Consider the following 14,880-nt stretch of genomic DNA (forward strand, 5'->3'; position numbering starts at 1 on the left):
ATAGTTTAGATTGTACACACAAGAAATGAAAAGTGGATATTAAAGATACGCTTAAGCTTCATGGCAATAAATACTTGTAATCTTATTTTACATAAAATGGTTTGAATAATATTCATCATTGAACAAATCATACAAATTAATGCGTATAAATTATTATGTAACCTTTTTACAATTAAAAAAAAGATAATATTTGTGGTTTATGGGGTATTGAAAATCTAAATAGGCAATAATAATTCCTTGTATCAAAATCTCCAGAACTTAACCCATTTCAAGGCAATAATTTTAAGCTTTTCTAGAGAAATCATTTTCTAGATTTAAATGCATTTCCTGGGGTATTTATTGTAATTTTTGTACATACAAATGTATATATTTCTGAAAGCAGGTATTGTGTAGTTTTTTAAAATGATTTTAAAAATATTATTGCCGTGGCGATGACAATGAAATACAGCAAAATCATGCTAGATTGTCCAATTATTCAAGAATGAGTTTCATTCTGTTTATTTTTTTATTATTTTTTTTTTATTTTTTTTATTTTTTTATTTTTTTTTTTCATCTTTAAATATTCTTAAAAATTAAATTAAATTGTTGAAAATTATGAGCATGTTGTATATTTGTCGTTTTTAATCAATTTTAAGGATTTTTGGAGGGATGGGGTGGGGTTAGGGAGTAATTACTAATATTCAATTTTTTCCATTTATCCTAAGACTGTTAAAAAATGCTGAACCCCAAAAAACAACCCCGAATTGATTTAGACCATGGCAAAATTGTTCGCATAGTACAAAAATTTTTTAATCGGGCTTGCAAAAACCTTGTACAACCCATCAAAAACTTATCTGTATATTAATTAATCGTGATTATTTTCTCTTTTTAACACTGCAAGATTTTTTCTGATATTTGCAGTATTAAATAAGTTATGAATGTATGTTTATATTATACTCGTTTTTCACATCAGATGCGTAGAATTGCTGATATGTATGTTATTTATAACGAAATGAAAATCAGCAAATCACTAGAAATTGTCTAATCGTATTTAGAATTAAGGTCTTTATTGAAAATATCTACTTTTATATATATAACGAAATATATATTTAGAATATTAACCTAGTATGTAAACAAAAAATGACACAGCCCCTGTTTACATAACAAAGGTTTGGAGCTCTGAATCTGTCTTGTATCTCGATAACTGATACTCAAATCTTTGATGATCATTAGAATTATCTATTAAATATTTGTAATCACGGAAAATTAAATTTGGAGATTTTAGCTGAAACTGTGTCCACGTCCGTTTAAGTGCTGATCGGTCGAATGCTTCGTGTATTTTAAAATAATGAAAAAGTTAGGGTCAGTGAAATATTGCTCAAAATATGCAATTTTCTAGCTGCAGATCTATAGCGTTATGGTTATTTATTTTGTCTTTGACCATAACGCTACAGATCCTGTAATGCAAAAAAGGTGAAATTTACGGCGCAATATTTTTTGCGCGCTTTTGGGGAGAATTTCTCCACTTTAAAGCATTGGTCAATCAATTAACTTTCACTCCCTAATTCTAGACACATTTAAAAATAATTCAATAAATGAATAAAAAAGTTTAAAAAAACAAAAAATAGATATTAAATAAAAATGGTGAAGAAAGAAATTAAAAAAGAAAAAAAGGAATTAGTTATACATTAATAAAAAAAAATAGTTAATGAATAGATAAAAATCTATATAGAAATATTTAAGAAATAGTTAATTTAGCAATTCCTCTATCATAGATTATATTTTGTATATTTTGTATAAAGTTTTTACAGAAAAAAATTGTTGATAATTATCAAACCAGAGATAAATAAACAAAATGCAGTTAGTGATTAAATAAACAAAAGTGCCCTGTGATGTTTTGCCTAAGTTGGTATCTACTTAATAATTGATGTAATTAATGTATCCAGAAAGGAAATAATTGACATTAATTCCGTTTGAAATCCTAGGATTAAAGATCTTAAGATTAAAAATCTATATAGAAATATTTAAGAAATAGTTGATTTAGCAATTCCTCTATCATAGATTATATTTTGTATATTTTGTATAAAGTTTTTACAGAAAAAAATTGTTGATAATTATCAAACCAGAGATAAATAAACAAAATGCAGTTAGTGATTAAATTAACAAAAGTGCCCTGTGATGTTTTGCCTAAGTTGGTATCTACTTAATAATTGATGTAATTAATGTATCCAGAAAGGAAATAATTGACATTAATTCCGTTTGAAATCCTAGGATTAAAGCAATTATCATTCATTAAATGCTCTCTTTTTTTCTAATTCTAATGAAGAAAAAAAAACAAAACAGATACTATACATCACTTTATTAAGTACGGCGAACGTGCAAGTACAGGTGGATTTCCTGGAGAATGGCAGGGGAGGTTTCTTCTTAGAATAAAAAAAATTTAAAAAACAAAATTAGAATTGAAAAAATATTTTTAAAAAATTTTTTTAAAAAAATGTCATCAAGAATTACAAAAAGACAATTTAATTAATTTTAACAAGAATCAAATATAATAAATAAAGAATTTAAAATAATTCATAGCACTGGTCATTCTAAAACAGACTATAGGTCACTTGTAATTAATTTCTTTTGTTCTCTCCCTGCCCTTACCTGTACACCATTCCCACTTAGCCAAAACCAGTCACCTGTATCAATTTGAGAATTTTGGCTAAGTGGGAAGACACCTTAAAGGTCAACACATTGAAGATTATTTAAGCCCTTACGCAATAGATAATAGATAAAAATGTATCAGTAATTATACTTTTATTTGGGTGGAGGGGGGTAGGAGGATGCAGTCACATGGTAGTACCTTTAAAATCACGTAAACTGCAAGTTAAGGATTTAATACATGTGTATTGCACCTGTTGCGTGTATTGGTAGTAGCCGGTGTTAATGATAAAGGCCACCGAGAAACACCATAGGAAAAATTTAATGAAATTCTATGTAAAGTGTACCTTCCTTTTCCCTTCCGACAGAGAGAGAGAGATTTGTTCATCAACTTGGGACAAACCGCGACAAGAAATGATGTTTTGTCATAAGTATTACTATTCTTATTTACTTATCCATAAATACAAATAACTATGAAATGAAAATGTACTTATCGTATATAAATTAGCAGTAGTTCTTTAGCTTGCTGGCCTGAAAAATTTGAAATGGACGCCCAGAAAACTACAGTGCCACCCATATTTATTGCGCACAAAAATGCGCTGTTTCTCGATATATTTCTCTGTATAACAACAACTGTAGTCAGTAGATCCCCACCCCCTACATTAGCTAATGTTTATGATGGAAACTTGAAATAGGAACTTAGTGTAGTGTTCATTTTACAAAAATGAAAAAAAAAGAAAGTGACTAGATGGAATCTACGACATCTTAACTTAGGATATTCCTAAGATGCTTTCGTTTTACATCATAAGATAATCTTCAGATACTCCTAAGTCATGTCCTAAGAAATATTCTAAGACGTGTCTTAAGACACATCTTAGGAAATTTTCATAAGCATGCCTGCTGATTTGAATGGGCCTTTGAGATTGATCGTTTTCTCCAAACATTTTATTTATTTATGACGAATCGAAATGAATTTGTAAATAATACACATTTTCTCTATAACATTCAAACATTCAAAATGCAAAATTTACTGATTAAAGTGTAAATTTTACAGATTAAAATTCACAGACTTAAGTGATTTATATACAGATTAAATGTTATCATATTCAGCTTATTGTGTAAAATCCTTAGACTTACGTGTGGAAAATGAAAAATAAGGTTTCTAAATAAACTTCTCCATAATTCAATTTTTCAAAATATTTACATTTGCGATTGTTTTCCTGTTTTACTTTTATCTCGATGAAAAAACGTGTTATAATGAGATCAAATCTACCATAAAGCCCTTCTGGCTTAATGGGATTTGATCACATGACCAACGCGTATTTATAACCCAGATATTTAGATTACACATGTACATGTATTTTGCATATAAAGTGTGTGTAAAACTGCATTTATCTTTTTAGCCCCTTGTCCGTGTTATTCAAGAAAACGCGTACTTTATTTCTTAAATGTACGAAGTGTTTGTTAGTTTTCAGAACGAGCACAACGAACGAGCAGTGGAGAAATGATATGAAATATTATGAAGTAAGCCTCAATGATTCATAAAAGGAATATTTACCTTTCTACAACTTTTCTCTTCCACCACCACCCCAAGGTCGTAGTTTTTCTTGAGCATCGATCCATAAAATAGGTGACTGAAGCCCTCGGCACGCTGAAAAATAATGGTGCAAGTATATGAGTTCAAGTCACGGAATATACTACATATCGCATGTAATATATGCCAATTTTCAAGAGGTACAACACTCAAGATCATAAACGTATATACAACAGCCTTTAAGTAAAAATTTCAAAATACATGTATAATAAGTTTTGCAATAATTTTAACAATTAAAAATAATTGCAAATTTAAGTATTTGGTCTTGAGGCCTGTTTTTAGAAACATATCCAGTTTATAAAGATCAATGTGACGTCAGCACTATCGTTGCCTCACAGAAGAACGTTTCTAATTTTAGAAACTGCAGGTTTATAATAAATTTTTAAAATAGCAACATTCAGTCTTTAACACTTTCTATACTTGATCATGTGATCTAGTTTGAGCCAATCAGATAGTTGGAACAATAAAGAAAAATAATATTTTTGAAGCAAAATTTACTCAAAAACATTTACAAAGCTTTTTTTGAAAGAAAACTTTGGAAGAGGAAAATTCTTGATTTAGATTAAATTTAACAGTTTAAAATATCGACGTTTATTACTGACGTGACAATACAAGCTAAAAGACGATTAACAACTGAATTATGAGACAACTGGAATGATTTTAACTAGTCAATTTTCTCTATTTATTATCAACAATCTAGTATTACTTGCTCGCATATGGTGTTTACGGCTGGCAACCTATCCGGTACATAGCCTGAGCTACAGCAGATTGTTGATAAATAAGTTGATGTTTCGTTGTTTTCAACAATTTCATACTGTCTTTTGCAGTTCTGTACATGTATTATAAATTACTGTTCCCAATAAACGAGAGGACGTCGTTTTAGATCAATTTGTCTATTTATGGATTAATCCTTTAATCTGGTCAAATACACAAGGCTCATGGTACATGTACATGTAGACCAATGCTTATTCCTTATAGGCACCTGACTCCTTACTTGTGATTTGCTTCTTGCCTTGATTTAACAGCACGAGTTGTTCATTCCCTTCACTTCTCGAGTTGGGCTTGGGTATCCCTATATTCCATGGGTCTGATTAATTTAAATCTTGACCGTGTTACGTATCACTATTTTCTTAACGGTTTTTACTTGATTTACAGACTGGTTGTACAGGGTATCTGAACTTTTAGTGGTTTAATTCTTTTTACATGTCCCACTACTCACCTGACATTAAACAGACAGGTCGTATTCTGATTGTCCTGTACAGCAATCCCGGGGGTAATGCAAAAAAATACCTAAAAAAAATAACTACTATAGCTGAATTATGTCAGTTAAAAAGATGAAGTCACATTGTTATTATCAATGAGAAATCAAATATCAATATTACATATATACATGTAAGTCCATGAACTATAAACAGTAATCATGTAGTGTTTTAATGAAATCACTGCATGAGTGAATGAATCAGGGATTATATAAACAAGACATACTAATGTGTAGTTAAGTTTATAAAGATAACCTATTAGAAATTTTTTGCAATATATGCTATACAAGATACAAGATACAAGATTTTATTAATCCAATTTGGGCCCCCGGAGGAGCAAAAAGATTTACAAATAGGAGGAGGATCCAAATGATAGAACAAGCATGATGATGATATTACAAATAAAGAGCAATTGTTAAAAAAAACAAAAACAAAAAAAAGTATATAAGAGATATACTGAATATACATACATGTATCGTATTGTAAGTTACATACAAATATATATAATTTATACATATATATATATATATATAGTTAAAGGCAAGAAACTGGGAAAGAGGTATATAATTTTTTTATGCTTATCACAATATCTTCAATTAAGGTAAATTACTAAGGAATCCAGCAAGTGATCTAAGGATGTCTGGGTCTTCATTAGTCATGAGCCAATAAAATTGATTATTATAAGATAGAGACTGAAAATTTTTACATTTAATTTTACAAATATTTATGAGTTCAAGTCTTTGTACATTAAGATGAGGACATACAAGGAGAAAATGAATTTCATCCTGAATCTCGTTGTGATGACAAAGTGAACAAATTCGTTCCTCTCTAGGTATTTTTTGGTAACGTCCAATTTCAATTTTAAGCCTGTGGGCCGATATTCTTAACTTTGTTAAAACTGATCTATGTTGATTGTTTGTAAGAATATCTAGATAAGGTTCAAAACAAAATTTAGTCTTTATAAAACCTAATATAATATAAGCTATATAAAACCTGACTTACAAATGTTTGTTTTATAAACTCCTTTCTTCTACTAAATGATTTAGTTCAAGCTTCCTCATCACATGACTTAAAGTAATACTTGTAAACATATTTACTGCGTAAGATTTTCTTTATGAAATCCATCATAAGAATCTACATTACTTAATACCCTATGAAACACACTAAACCTTGTCACTGGCCATTGGCGTCGGAAGCAAATTGAAAGTGGGGGGGCTAAGTGTAAGAAAAAATTTTTTGTACCTCCAAAAAAAAACCTGACAAGCAAAAAGGGGGGGGGGGGCTAGGTTCGAACTCCAGTACCAAAAATTTTCTTCCAAATACCAACACTTTTCCCAATTTTAACCTATACTAAGACGGTATCTGTCGAAAGTGGGGGGCTAAACTTACGAAGATATGTTCAATGTCTATACTAAGTATATATTTGGAAAAAAAGTGGGGGGGCTAAGCCCCCCCTAGCCCCCCCCGGTTCCGACGCCTATGACTGCAAGGTAGAATACACAGCAAGATATGTATTTTTGACCCTCTCCGAGTCAATAAAACTTGAGGAATCCTCTATATATAAGACTGCAGCTCCCTCAGGGCTCCCCTACCCTTCACTCTATACCTGATCAACCTGCTGGGCTGTTAGTCGAGTAGCATCGAGGAGCCAAATTGTAGTAGTGTACATGTGATTGTTTATATATTTTGTGTCGATGCTTATGCTATTAAAGTGAGGAAAGTGATTCAAGTTGCTTTTAAGTCTTGTTCATGTTGGGTATAATCTACATGCGTTTAAAATCAATTTGTCATTCTTTCCCCTCTTAACATATCCAGTTGCGTTACTTAGAACACCAGTTCTGATATGCACTATTATATATATTTATGATGAAGAACAACGACAATAATGAAGAGTGTAAATTTCAGGACGTAAATATAAGTATTTTATTCAGTTTGGTCGCACGACCAGAAGTTATAGGATTAACGACATCAGGAAATAACAATTCAATGCTTGTAAACAATATCAAATGAATTTGTTCCCGTAAACTTGGCCTTTATCGCGATTTACATGTAGATATGATAATTGCGAGAATAGAACCTGGGCCCGATCAAAAAGCGATCGCCCTACCACAATGCCACATACGAATTGTATTACCGAGCTTGAAAGAAATCTTAATATACCGAATAAGTTTTCACCTTCTTTCTTGGGGATTTAAAATTCTTTATTTTTTAAGTTGTACTATTTTCAGATGTTTTGAGCTGTGTGTGTTTTTCAAACAATTTTAGCCCTATTTATTACCATATACATACATGTATAAATAACATACATGCAGGAAAGCAAGTTTCTACAAGGAAGGTGATATTAAAAAAAAACTTACCATGAACTTCATTTCCATGATGAGCATCACTGATAAAGTAAGCGATATCTACATAAAATATACATCCTAGTTAATGAACTTAACAGACACCGTTGCGGGTATTTGCAAGTTTTTGCAATACTCTTTTTGTGTTCCACGTGCAATTGCTCGCTATTCAATTTGAATGATTAATTCTCGAAAAGATGCTTAGAAAACAACAAACGCAATCTAAAGTGATCGATCACAAAATGTAACGAACAATATATTCCGTTTAATACATTTTACTTCGATCATTTATAGACACGTGCACAGGTTAATTAAGTTCTGACCCTTTTTTGCACAAATTCACAAAATTACCGACAAACAGGGAAAATGACCGATTCAATATTATCAATTCAAAGCTTTTGATTTAAAAACTTACCATCCCCTTCATTGTCACTGTCATTCCAACAAAAATAATTTTACTTCCGGGTTGGCGCATTTAAAGGGAGATTACCTTACTAATATATTTACATTTCTCACTCCACAAGACGAATAAAAGATTGACTACATTGAGTCGAGCATAAGATTAAGAATTGTCTAATACAGTACGTAACATTCTCAAGTCATCGTCGAGCTTATCCATTTGCACGCATGTTTTTTATAGAAGGATAGATTATTCACTGGCATTCCTTTATTGCGCAACTCCAATAAGTTGAAGAAATGTAGAGCAAATATAATATGATTTGACAAAAAGCGGAAGAGACATAAAAAGATTGTGTGCTGCGGAAGAGGTGTTAAAATCTATTTAAAAAATAACATTTACATGCAAAGAGACTTTTAGACCACTTGTTTACAAACAATTTAAAAGAGGTATGTAAACAAGTTCAAATTTAAGAATTTTTTTGTATTTTCTACTTCCCAAAGGATTTTCGTGAAACACGGACCTTATCAGAGGTGGAGTAAGGAGCCTGTCATGATCGGGAAATATTGGGAGAAATCTCAATATTTTATAGGTAAAGATTTTAATCTACTGCACTGGGACTACTACATTAGAATATGGTGTTAAGACCCTACCAGCATTAAAAAAAATTGAAAGTTTTATTCTAGAATATAAACTTGAAGGTAATTCTTTTTATTCCATATTCTCCTCCCTTTACAGAATAAAACCTAGAGGTTCTATTACAGCACTGAAGTCCCTAAATAATACCGTCTCCCATTTGATTATAATAGCAAAGTCCATGTTTCGCTCTGGGAAACCCGAAATAAATGAAACATATAAAATTAAAATAAGATGGCACTGCATACGAAAGATTCTGTGAAAGTTTCATTAAATTCCATTCAGTGGTAAAAGAGGAGTTGTGGATAAGAGATGAGTAACCCAAAGCGTAACAGTCGAACGGACATCCCGATCCACCTGATCACTATTTATCCTCTTACTTTTCAAACAGTGGTTATAAATATTCTGAGCAACCCTGTTGTCGTGAAGAAGAATTGTAAAAAGTTTATGCCAATTTTTTAATTGCATAGACCAGTAGGGCTAAAACTACAGAAAAAGTCATTCTGAGAGCAAAGGGAAAGGAGTGCCCGAGAGCCTGTCGCCATCTACTTTCAAAATTTATTCAAAGCGCCTTTTCATTTTACGCCAAAATAAGATTAAGTTTATTCACGTTATACAACTCTAATTTTATTTTTCATCTTCCTGTTTCAAATTGCGCAAAGTAACAAATCCAGGGCACGTTATCCTCAATTTAACGGACTTTATAATTGTGCTTGTTTAAGGCCAGGCAAAGTGAATGCCTTGGCTCTCAGAGCTTTTTTTTTCAAGAAATATGTTGAGGGAGGGTGTCTTTTTTAAAAACTTTTTTATTGCCCCCGAAATACTAGACTAAGTATGATGAGGCAGCTTTTTACATTGTACAAAACCTCAGAAAATGATGAGGGAGGTGATTTGTTGCTTTTATTATATTGATGTAGTAATAAACCTTGGAAGAGATGAGGGAGGGCCTGAGAACCTAGAAATTATAATTGTTATTGCCTAAAGTAGGGAATCCTAAGTACAATATATATATATTTAAGCTTCCTGAATCAAATATTCTCACTGACAGTTGTTTTTTTTCTTCCTCCTCTGTTTTAACGTAACTTTTAATTTCTTTTATTTCGGTTTCGACCAAGTATTGAAGTGCAAGTAGGGGAAACCCAGTTATGGATTTAATATGTACAAATTATTATTTTTTTAGAAAAATTTTCTGCTTTTTAAAAAACGTTAAAAATAACATTTAAAAGACACAGAAACATATTAGCATTACATGTTTTTTTAAAGTTAGTAATTATATCTTTTAAAAGGCATTTAAAACTAGAGATCCTTTGAGCACTGAGCTCACTAATTCATACCTCGCACGAATGGCAAAGTTCATGTTTTGCTCTGGGAGACCACAAATAAAGGCAAAACCAAAAGGTCAAATAGGAAGTACACAATAGGACTATGAACTAAAGGATCTGTGAAAGTATTTTCATTCAGTAGTATATAAGGATATGTGGATAAGAAATCAGTATAACCTTCGGTTAAATAGAAAGAATGGCAGTGACCATGTTTTGCAATGGGACAATATGTGTTTGATTCTGTGAATCATTTATAGGTATAAGAGGAGTCCTTCTTACTCCGAGATTTTTAATTATTTCCTGGGCACCTAAAAGCTCTTTGCTAAGAAAATCGATTAAGATCCCGATTTCCATGACAGAGTTCATTTCATTTGTATAGTTCTCTCTTTTTTCTCCAAGAAAAAAATACACGAATACAATAGCACAACAAATCAATTTCCACTTTCCAATTGATTATATAATTAAGGTTATTTAAGTAGCAGCTTGACAACAAAAATGAAATACATATAATATATTTAAGGACCCTCTCTACACAAGTGCAAATATTTTTTTAGACATTGAGAAAAATATATTGTATAAAGGAGTTAATATTGAGCTTATTTATTTTATTTTCACTGTATGGTGCGTGGCATTTACCCCCGGGAAAAATGTTCAAAGACAACACAGTATCAGTGAATAGAAATCACTGTTAATTACTTCAATAGAGAAAATACATGTAAATAACACATTCAGTTAATTTATCATGGCTTTTAAAATGTTAAGAATACTAGAACTCATTACAAGTTGAGAAATATATTGTAAATTTCTATTTTTTAGAATTTGTATCTAAGGGCAGATCACTCTAACTGCAGAAAATACCTTAGAATCAGAACTCTTTAGTGTGCAGTGTAGAGAGGGTTCTTAAAGCTACTTAGTCTTCAAAACATATTACAAAACTGCCTTACTACATATTAGACAATTGCATCGTTGAAGAACAAATTCACGAAGCTTGCAAATTACATTGTATCTGAGTAAAGCAGAATATTTCTAAACATTTTTTTCCCGAGTCACATGATTATAAAACGTAGGACATGTATGAATCAGAAAAAAAATATAGATGTGAAGAATGTATATCACACTAACACGCCCAAATATTACTCATTATAAGAGTAAATCAAGTGTTCGATGTACATTACATGCACGTTTCAATCAAGCATTAGACAGAAGGTTCACTAAGACTGACGCAGCTTTCATACGGAGGAACGAAGCCTTCATACAAACAGAACAGTCATACAGACAGATAGAACTTCCATACAAACATATCAATCAAATATGGCGTTACCAGATAAATTCATACACTATCGATGCTATGAGAACATAAAAATATTCCTCAGAAATTCTTATTTCACGCCCAAAGTGGAATTCCAGATCTCCTGTTTTTCCGCTGGAATTCCCGCCAATTTTTTCTTCAGTTCTATGTCTGCCGCTGGCGTCCCGAACATGGCTTCCCCTAGTCCAGAGCTGATTTGCGCCAAAGTGGCAGGTTCCTTGTAATGCGTGACAGCCTGCGCCATGGCTAGAGCGCGTACCGGCGGGTTACTGCTCTTAAAGATTCCGGACCCCACAAAGACTCCATCTACACCAAGCTGCATCATAAGTGAGACGTCGGCAGGGGTCGCTGTAACATGCAGTGAAATTTTAGTCTTAAAATAAGTTTACTATGTTCTTGTGTCTAAGTAAATTTGGCATAGAAATACGAGGATATGAAAGTTTTATAGATGTACGTATGTATTTAGGTATACCTAGTCCCCCAGCAGCAAAATTGACAACAGGAAGTCTGCCTAATTCCGCCGTTTTCTTCAGCAGCTCCACCGGAACTCGGAGTTCTTTTGCGTAATTGTAGATTTCAGTTGAGTCCATGGCCTGAGCCATTTTAATCTGTTTGCTGATTGTTCGTGCGTGTTTTACAGCCTGTGAAACGTCACCTATGGAATTACAATTTTAAACATTAAACTATTAAGATAGATTTAAAACATTAAGGTCCACTGAAGTGTAGTACATTATGAGATTGTTGTCATTGTTGAAAAGTTCTGGGGGAGCAGTGGACTTTTACAATGAGCGCTGACTTTTACAGTTAACGGCTTACTTCTACACTAGGACAATGTATCTAAGCTCTTTTACGATATAAATATTTATCTCGCCTTTACTCCCGGCCTTCACATGTTAACACCCCTAACACCATACTTGTGACCACTAGAAATATGTTGTTATCTAACATCAATTCTGTACATCCGTAAATGATACATGTTTAAATGTCAAAGTAAACCGTCATCTGTAAATGTCAGCCCTTCTCGTAAAAGCCCAGTAAGAAGGATTTTATGATCTAGCCTTTTTCAAAATCTACAATGTTCGAAAAATTAACTCTGGTTCGGAAAGACGCAGATCGAAATACTAATTCGGAGAGAAAGATACGTTGAAGCGTGGGTGCATTTTACAAGTATTTATTACTTAATTTTTGCAAATATCTTTCTCTAATTTTTAGTTCTTAGTTTGAATACATTAATTTAAATTTTAATTCAACTACCTGTCCCTGCTTCTCCTTTCGTCCTTATCATGGCGGCACCTTCTGAGATTCTCCGTAAAGCCTCGCCCAAATCTCGTGCTCCACACACGAACGGGACTTTGAAGTCGTGTTTGTTGATGTGGTTTACTTCATCTGCTGGGGTTAGTACTGATGGAGAAAAGGTATCATTAAAAGAAATTAAAAACAAATCAAAATTATCCAGAAATTCAACATCAAAAGCTTAATCAAAATTAATGGCACATATCCTTACAAAGGCTTTGCTAGCACTAGTGGTTTCTGAAATACTGACATTCGAAGTTACTTGCATTGTAAGGGATATAAATACAACACTCCGTTTAGATCGATTTCTTACACATTGATTTTTAAACGGCATTTACTTTAAAATTCAAATCACACAAATCAGAGTCCATCTGGAAAATCTATAACTGCTGTATACCTTCAGACTCGTCGATCATATCGACTCCAAGAGATTCCAGGATCTGGGCCTCGGCAAAATGACCAATCCTCGACTTCGCCATAACAGGAATAGTTACGGCAGCAATGATTTCTTTGATTAACTATAACATAAAAAATCATACTCAGAATTAATGACGGCGAAAATCTTTTCTATGTTCTCTACCGTGATTATATTACAAAGGGGAAAAGGTCAAAGGAGCCAATGCAAATAGCAGAGAAAAGGTAAGAACTTATTTACCGGTAATCAATCATTTTATTAAATACAATTTACAAATGTAAAATCTACCAGAAGGGCAGGAATATTAGTAAACCTGTGAAATATCAATAGATTGATTTTGTGTGTAATGATCTATCAGCTGTACAGAATAACCAGACACCTGTGTTAGGAGTTTTTTACAGGGGCATCAGAACCATTACCAAAGAACAAGAGAAGTGGGCGTACGCCCAGCTCCAGGATGAAAAAACTGATTGAGTTACCTTGGGATCTGTCATCCGGGCAACTCCTCCTTGACGACGAATATCAGCTGGAACTCTTTCTAAAGCCATCACAGCACAAGCCTAAGTGTTTATAGATTAATTATTACAATATTTCTCATTCTACACCTAAGTACCAATTTCAAATTTAGAATGTACGACTACAAATATAACTTGTAAATTGATGTATCAGTATAATTATACACTGAATGGATTTATCTTAAAATGATTGCATTTGACGATCATCATAACATTACCCCCGCCTCCTCGGCGATGCGTGCTTCCGCCGCTGTCGTGACGTCCATAATAATCCCTCCCTTTGCCATCTGAGCAAGACCAGCTTTGACCTTGAATGTACCTGTAGAATACACCAAGCTAGCTACATGTAAAGAGTTACTTAAAATTCTTATGATTCATATATTTACGAGCGGAACTAGATATTCCAGTACAAAGTATACTTCCCTTTCATTCAATGAGAACAGGAAAAGACACATATATTGAGATCAATAAATAAAAAATAAGGACTAGACGATTATCATTAGATTCGACTAATCTGATTATTATTATGAATGAATAAAAGTTTCATTCCTTTAAGGATAGATGATACAAACAAACTTTTGTCAAAGAATTTGAAAAATAACAAGTTGGGTCATGTTTAAATGTGCAAATTTAATAACTTTCACCGCGTAGTTTTTAATTTTTTATTCAAATTTGCACAAAAAAGGAATTTGAAGTGAAAAATATTTGTATAGATTAATAAGGATGGTTTCAGAAGTGCATACTTTTGAACATCACAGAAGGTTTACAATTGCTTTTATTTTCTAGAAATTTATTATTTGCATCATTTGCAATGAAATTAGGCCAAAAAATATATACCAATCCAAACATCCATTTTTTGTTTGTATCATCTGTCCTTTCAGATTAACCCCACATTGCCTGGGAATTTCTTTCCAAATGTTCTCTAAATTACAAACATTTTCTTTTCATTTTTTTCACCCCTTAACTTGCAGTTACGTCTAGATCCGAAATAAAATCTTCACTTTAATATCTATTACTTGGATTTTATTAGGTTTTTTTTTTTTTGGGGGGGGGGGGGGGTCGTAATATGTTTATAGACTATTTTATGCTGATACTTCCGAGAAAATTGGCAGTTGAAGGAGACTTTGAATTTAGAACATGAAAAGTTTTGCATTTACTTCCACGTGCACATAT

At 32.3% G+C, this 14,880-nt stretch overlaps 2 protein-coding genes across 2 annotated transcripts in view; both read right to left on the minus strand.

The window, feature by feature from the left end:
• The window catches only part of LOC134229241 (protein draper-like), a gene marked incomplete at its 3' end in the record, with an annotated part of 36,766 nt that extends 28,288 nt beyond the window's left edge, over positions 1-8,478 (minus strand). Inside the window, exons 1-4 of the mRNA XM_062710947.1 lie at positions 8,236-8,478; positions 7,836-7,883; positions 5,439-5,509; positions 4,184-4,276 (exon numbers count right to left, since the gene is read on the minus strand). Of these exons, the coding sequence (XP_062566931.1) occupies positions 4,184-4,276; positions 5,439-5,509; positions 7,836-7,883; positions 8,236-8,295 (272 nt within the window). The remainder of the gene's footprint in view (positions 1-4,183; positions 4,277-5,438; positions 5,510-7,835; positions 7,884-8,235) is intronic.
• A 2,132-nt stretch (positions 8,479-10,610) lies between these two features.
• Positions 10,611-14,044, minus strand: LOC134229242 (pyridoxal 5'-phosphate synthase subunit SNZERR-like). The gene is made up of 6 exons (XM_062710948.1): positions 13,926-14,044; positions 13,672-13,752; positions 13,175-13,295; positions 12,739-12,885; positions 11,957-12,139; positions 10,611-11,832 (listed from the first exon to the last, which is right to left on the minus strand). The coding sequence occupies exons 1-6, from the start codon at positions 13,992-13,994 to the stop codon at positions 11,555-11,557; spliced, it is 879 nt and encodes a 292-aa protein (XP_062566932.1). The 5' UTR covers positions 13,995-14,044; the 3' UTR covers positions 10,611-11,554.
• Positions 14,045-14,880: the final 836 nt, after the last annotated feature.

Source organism: Saccostrea cucullata, unplaced genomic scaffold (genome assembly GCF_032062105.1).
Source record: "Saccostrea cucullata isolate Sc308-1 unplaced genomic scaffold, CSIRO_AGI_Scuc_v1 ctg4909, whole genome shotgun sequence".
Classification (NCBI taxonomy): Eukaryota; Metazoa; Mollusca; class Bivalvia; order Ostreida; family Ostreidae; genus Saccostrea; species Saccostrea cuccullata.

Excerpts from the sequence above, each read along its gene's own strand:
- LOC134229242 (XM_062710948.1), bottom strand. The coding sequence starts at position 13,994 with ATGGCAAAGGGAGGGATTATTATGGACGTCACGACAGCGGCGGAAGCA. Across the intron at positions 12,140-12,738 it reads GAAAGGAGAAGCAGGGACAG|GTGACGTTTCACAGGCTGTA; the intron begins GTAGTTGAATTA and ends GTAATTCCATAG. Across the intron at positions 11,833-11,956 it reads TTTTGCTGCTGGGGGACTAG|CGACCCCTGCCGACGTCTCA; the intron begins GTATACCTAAAT and ends TGCATGTTACAG.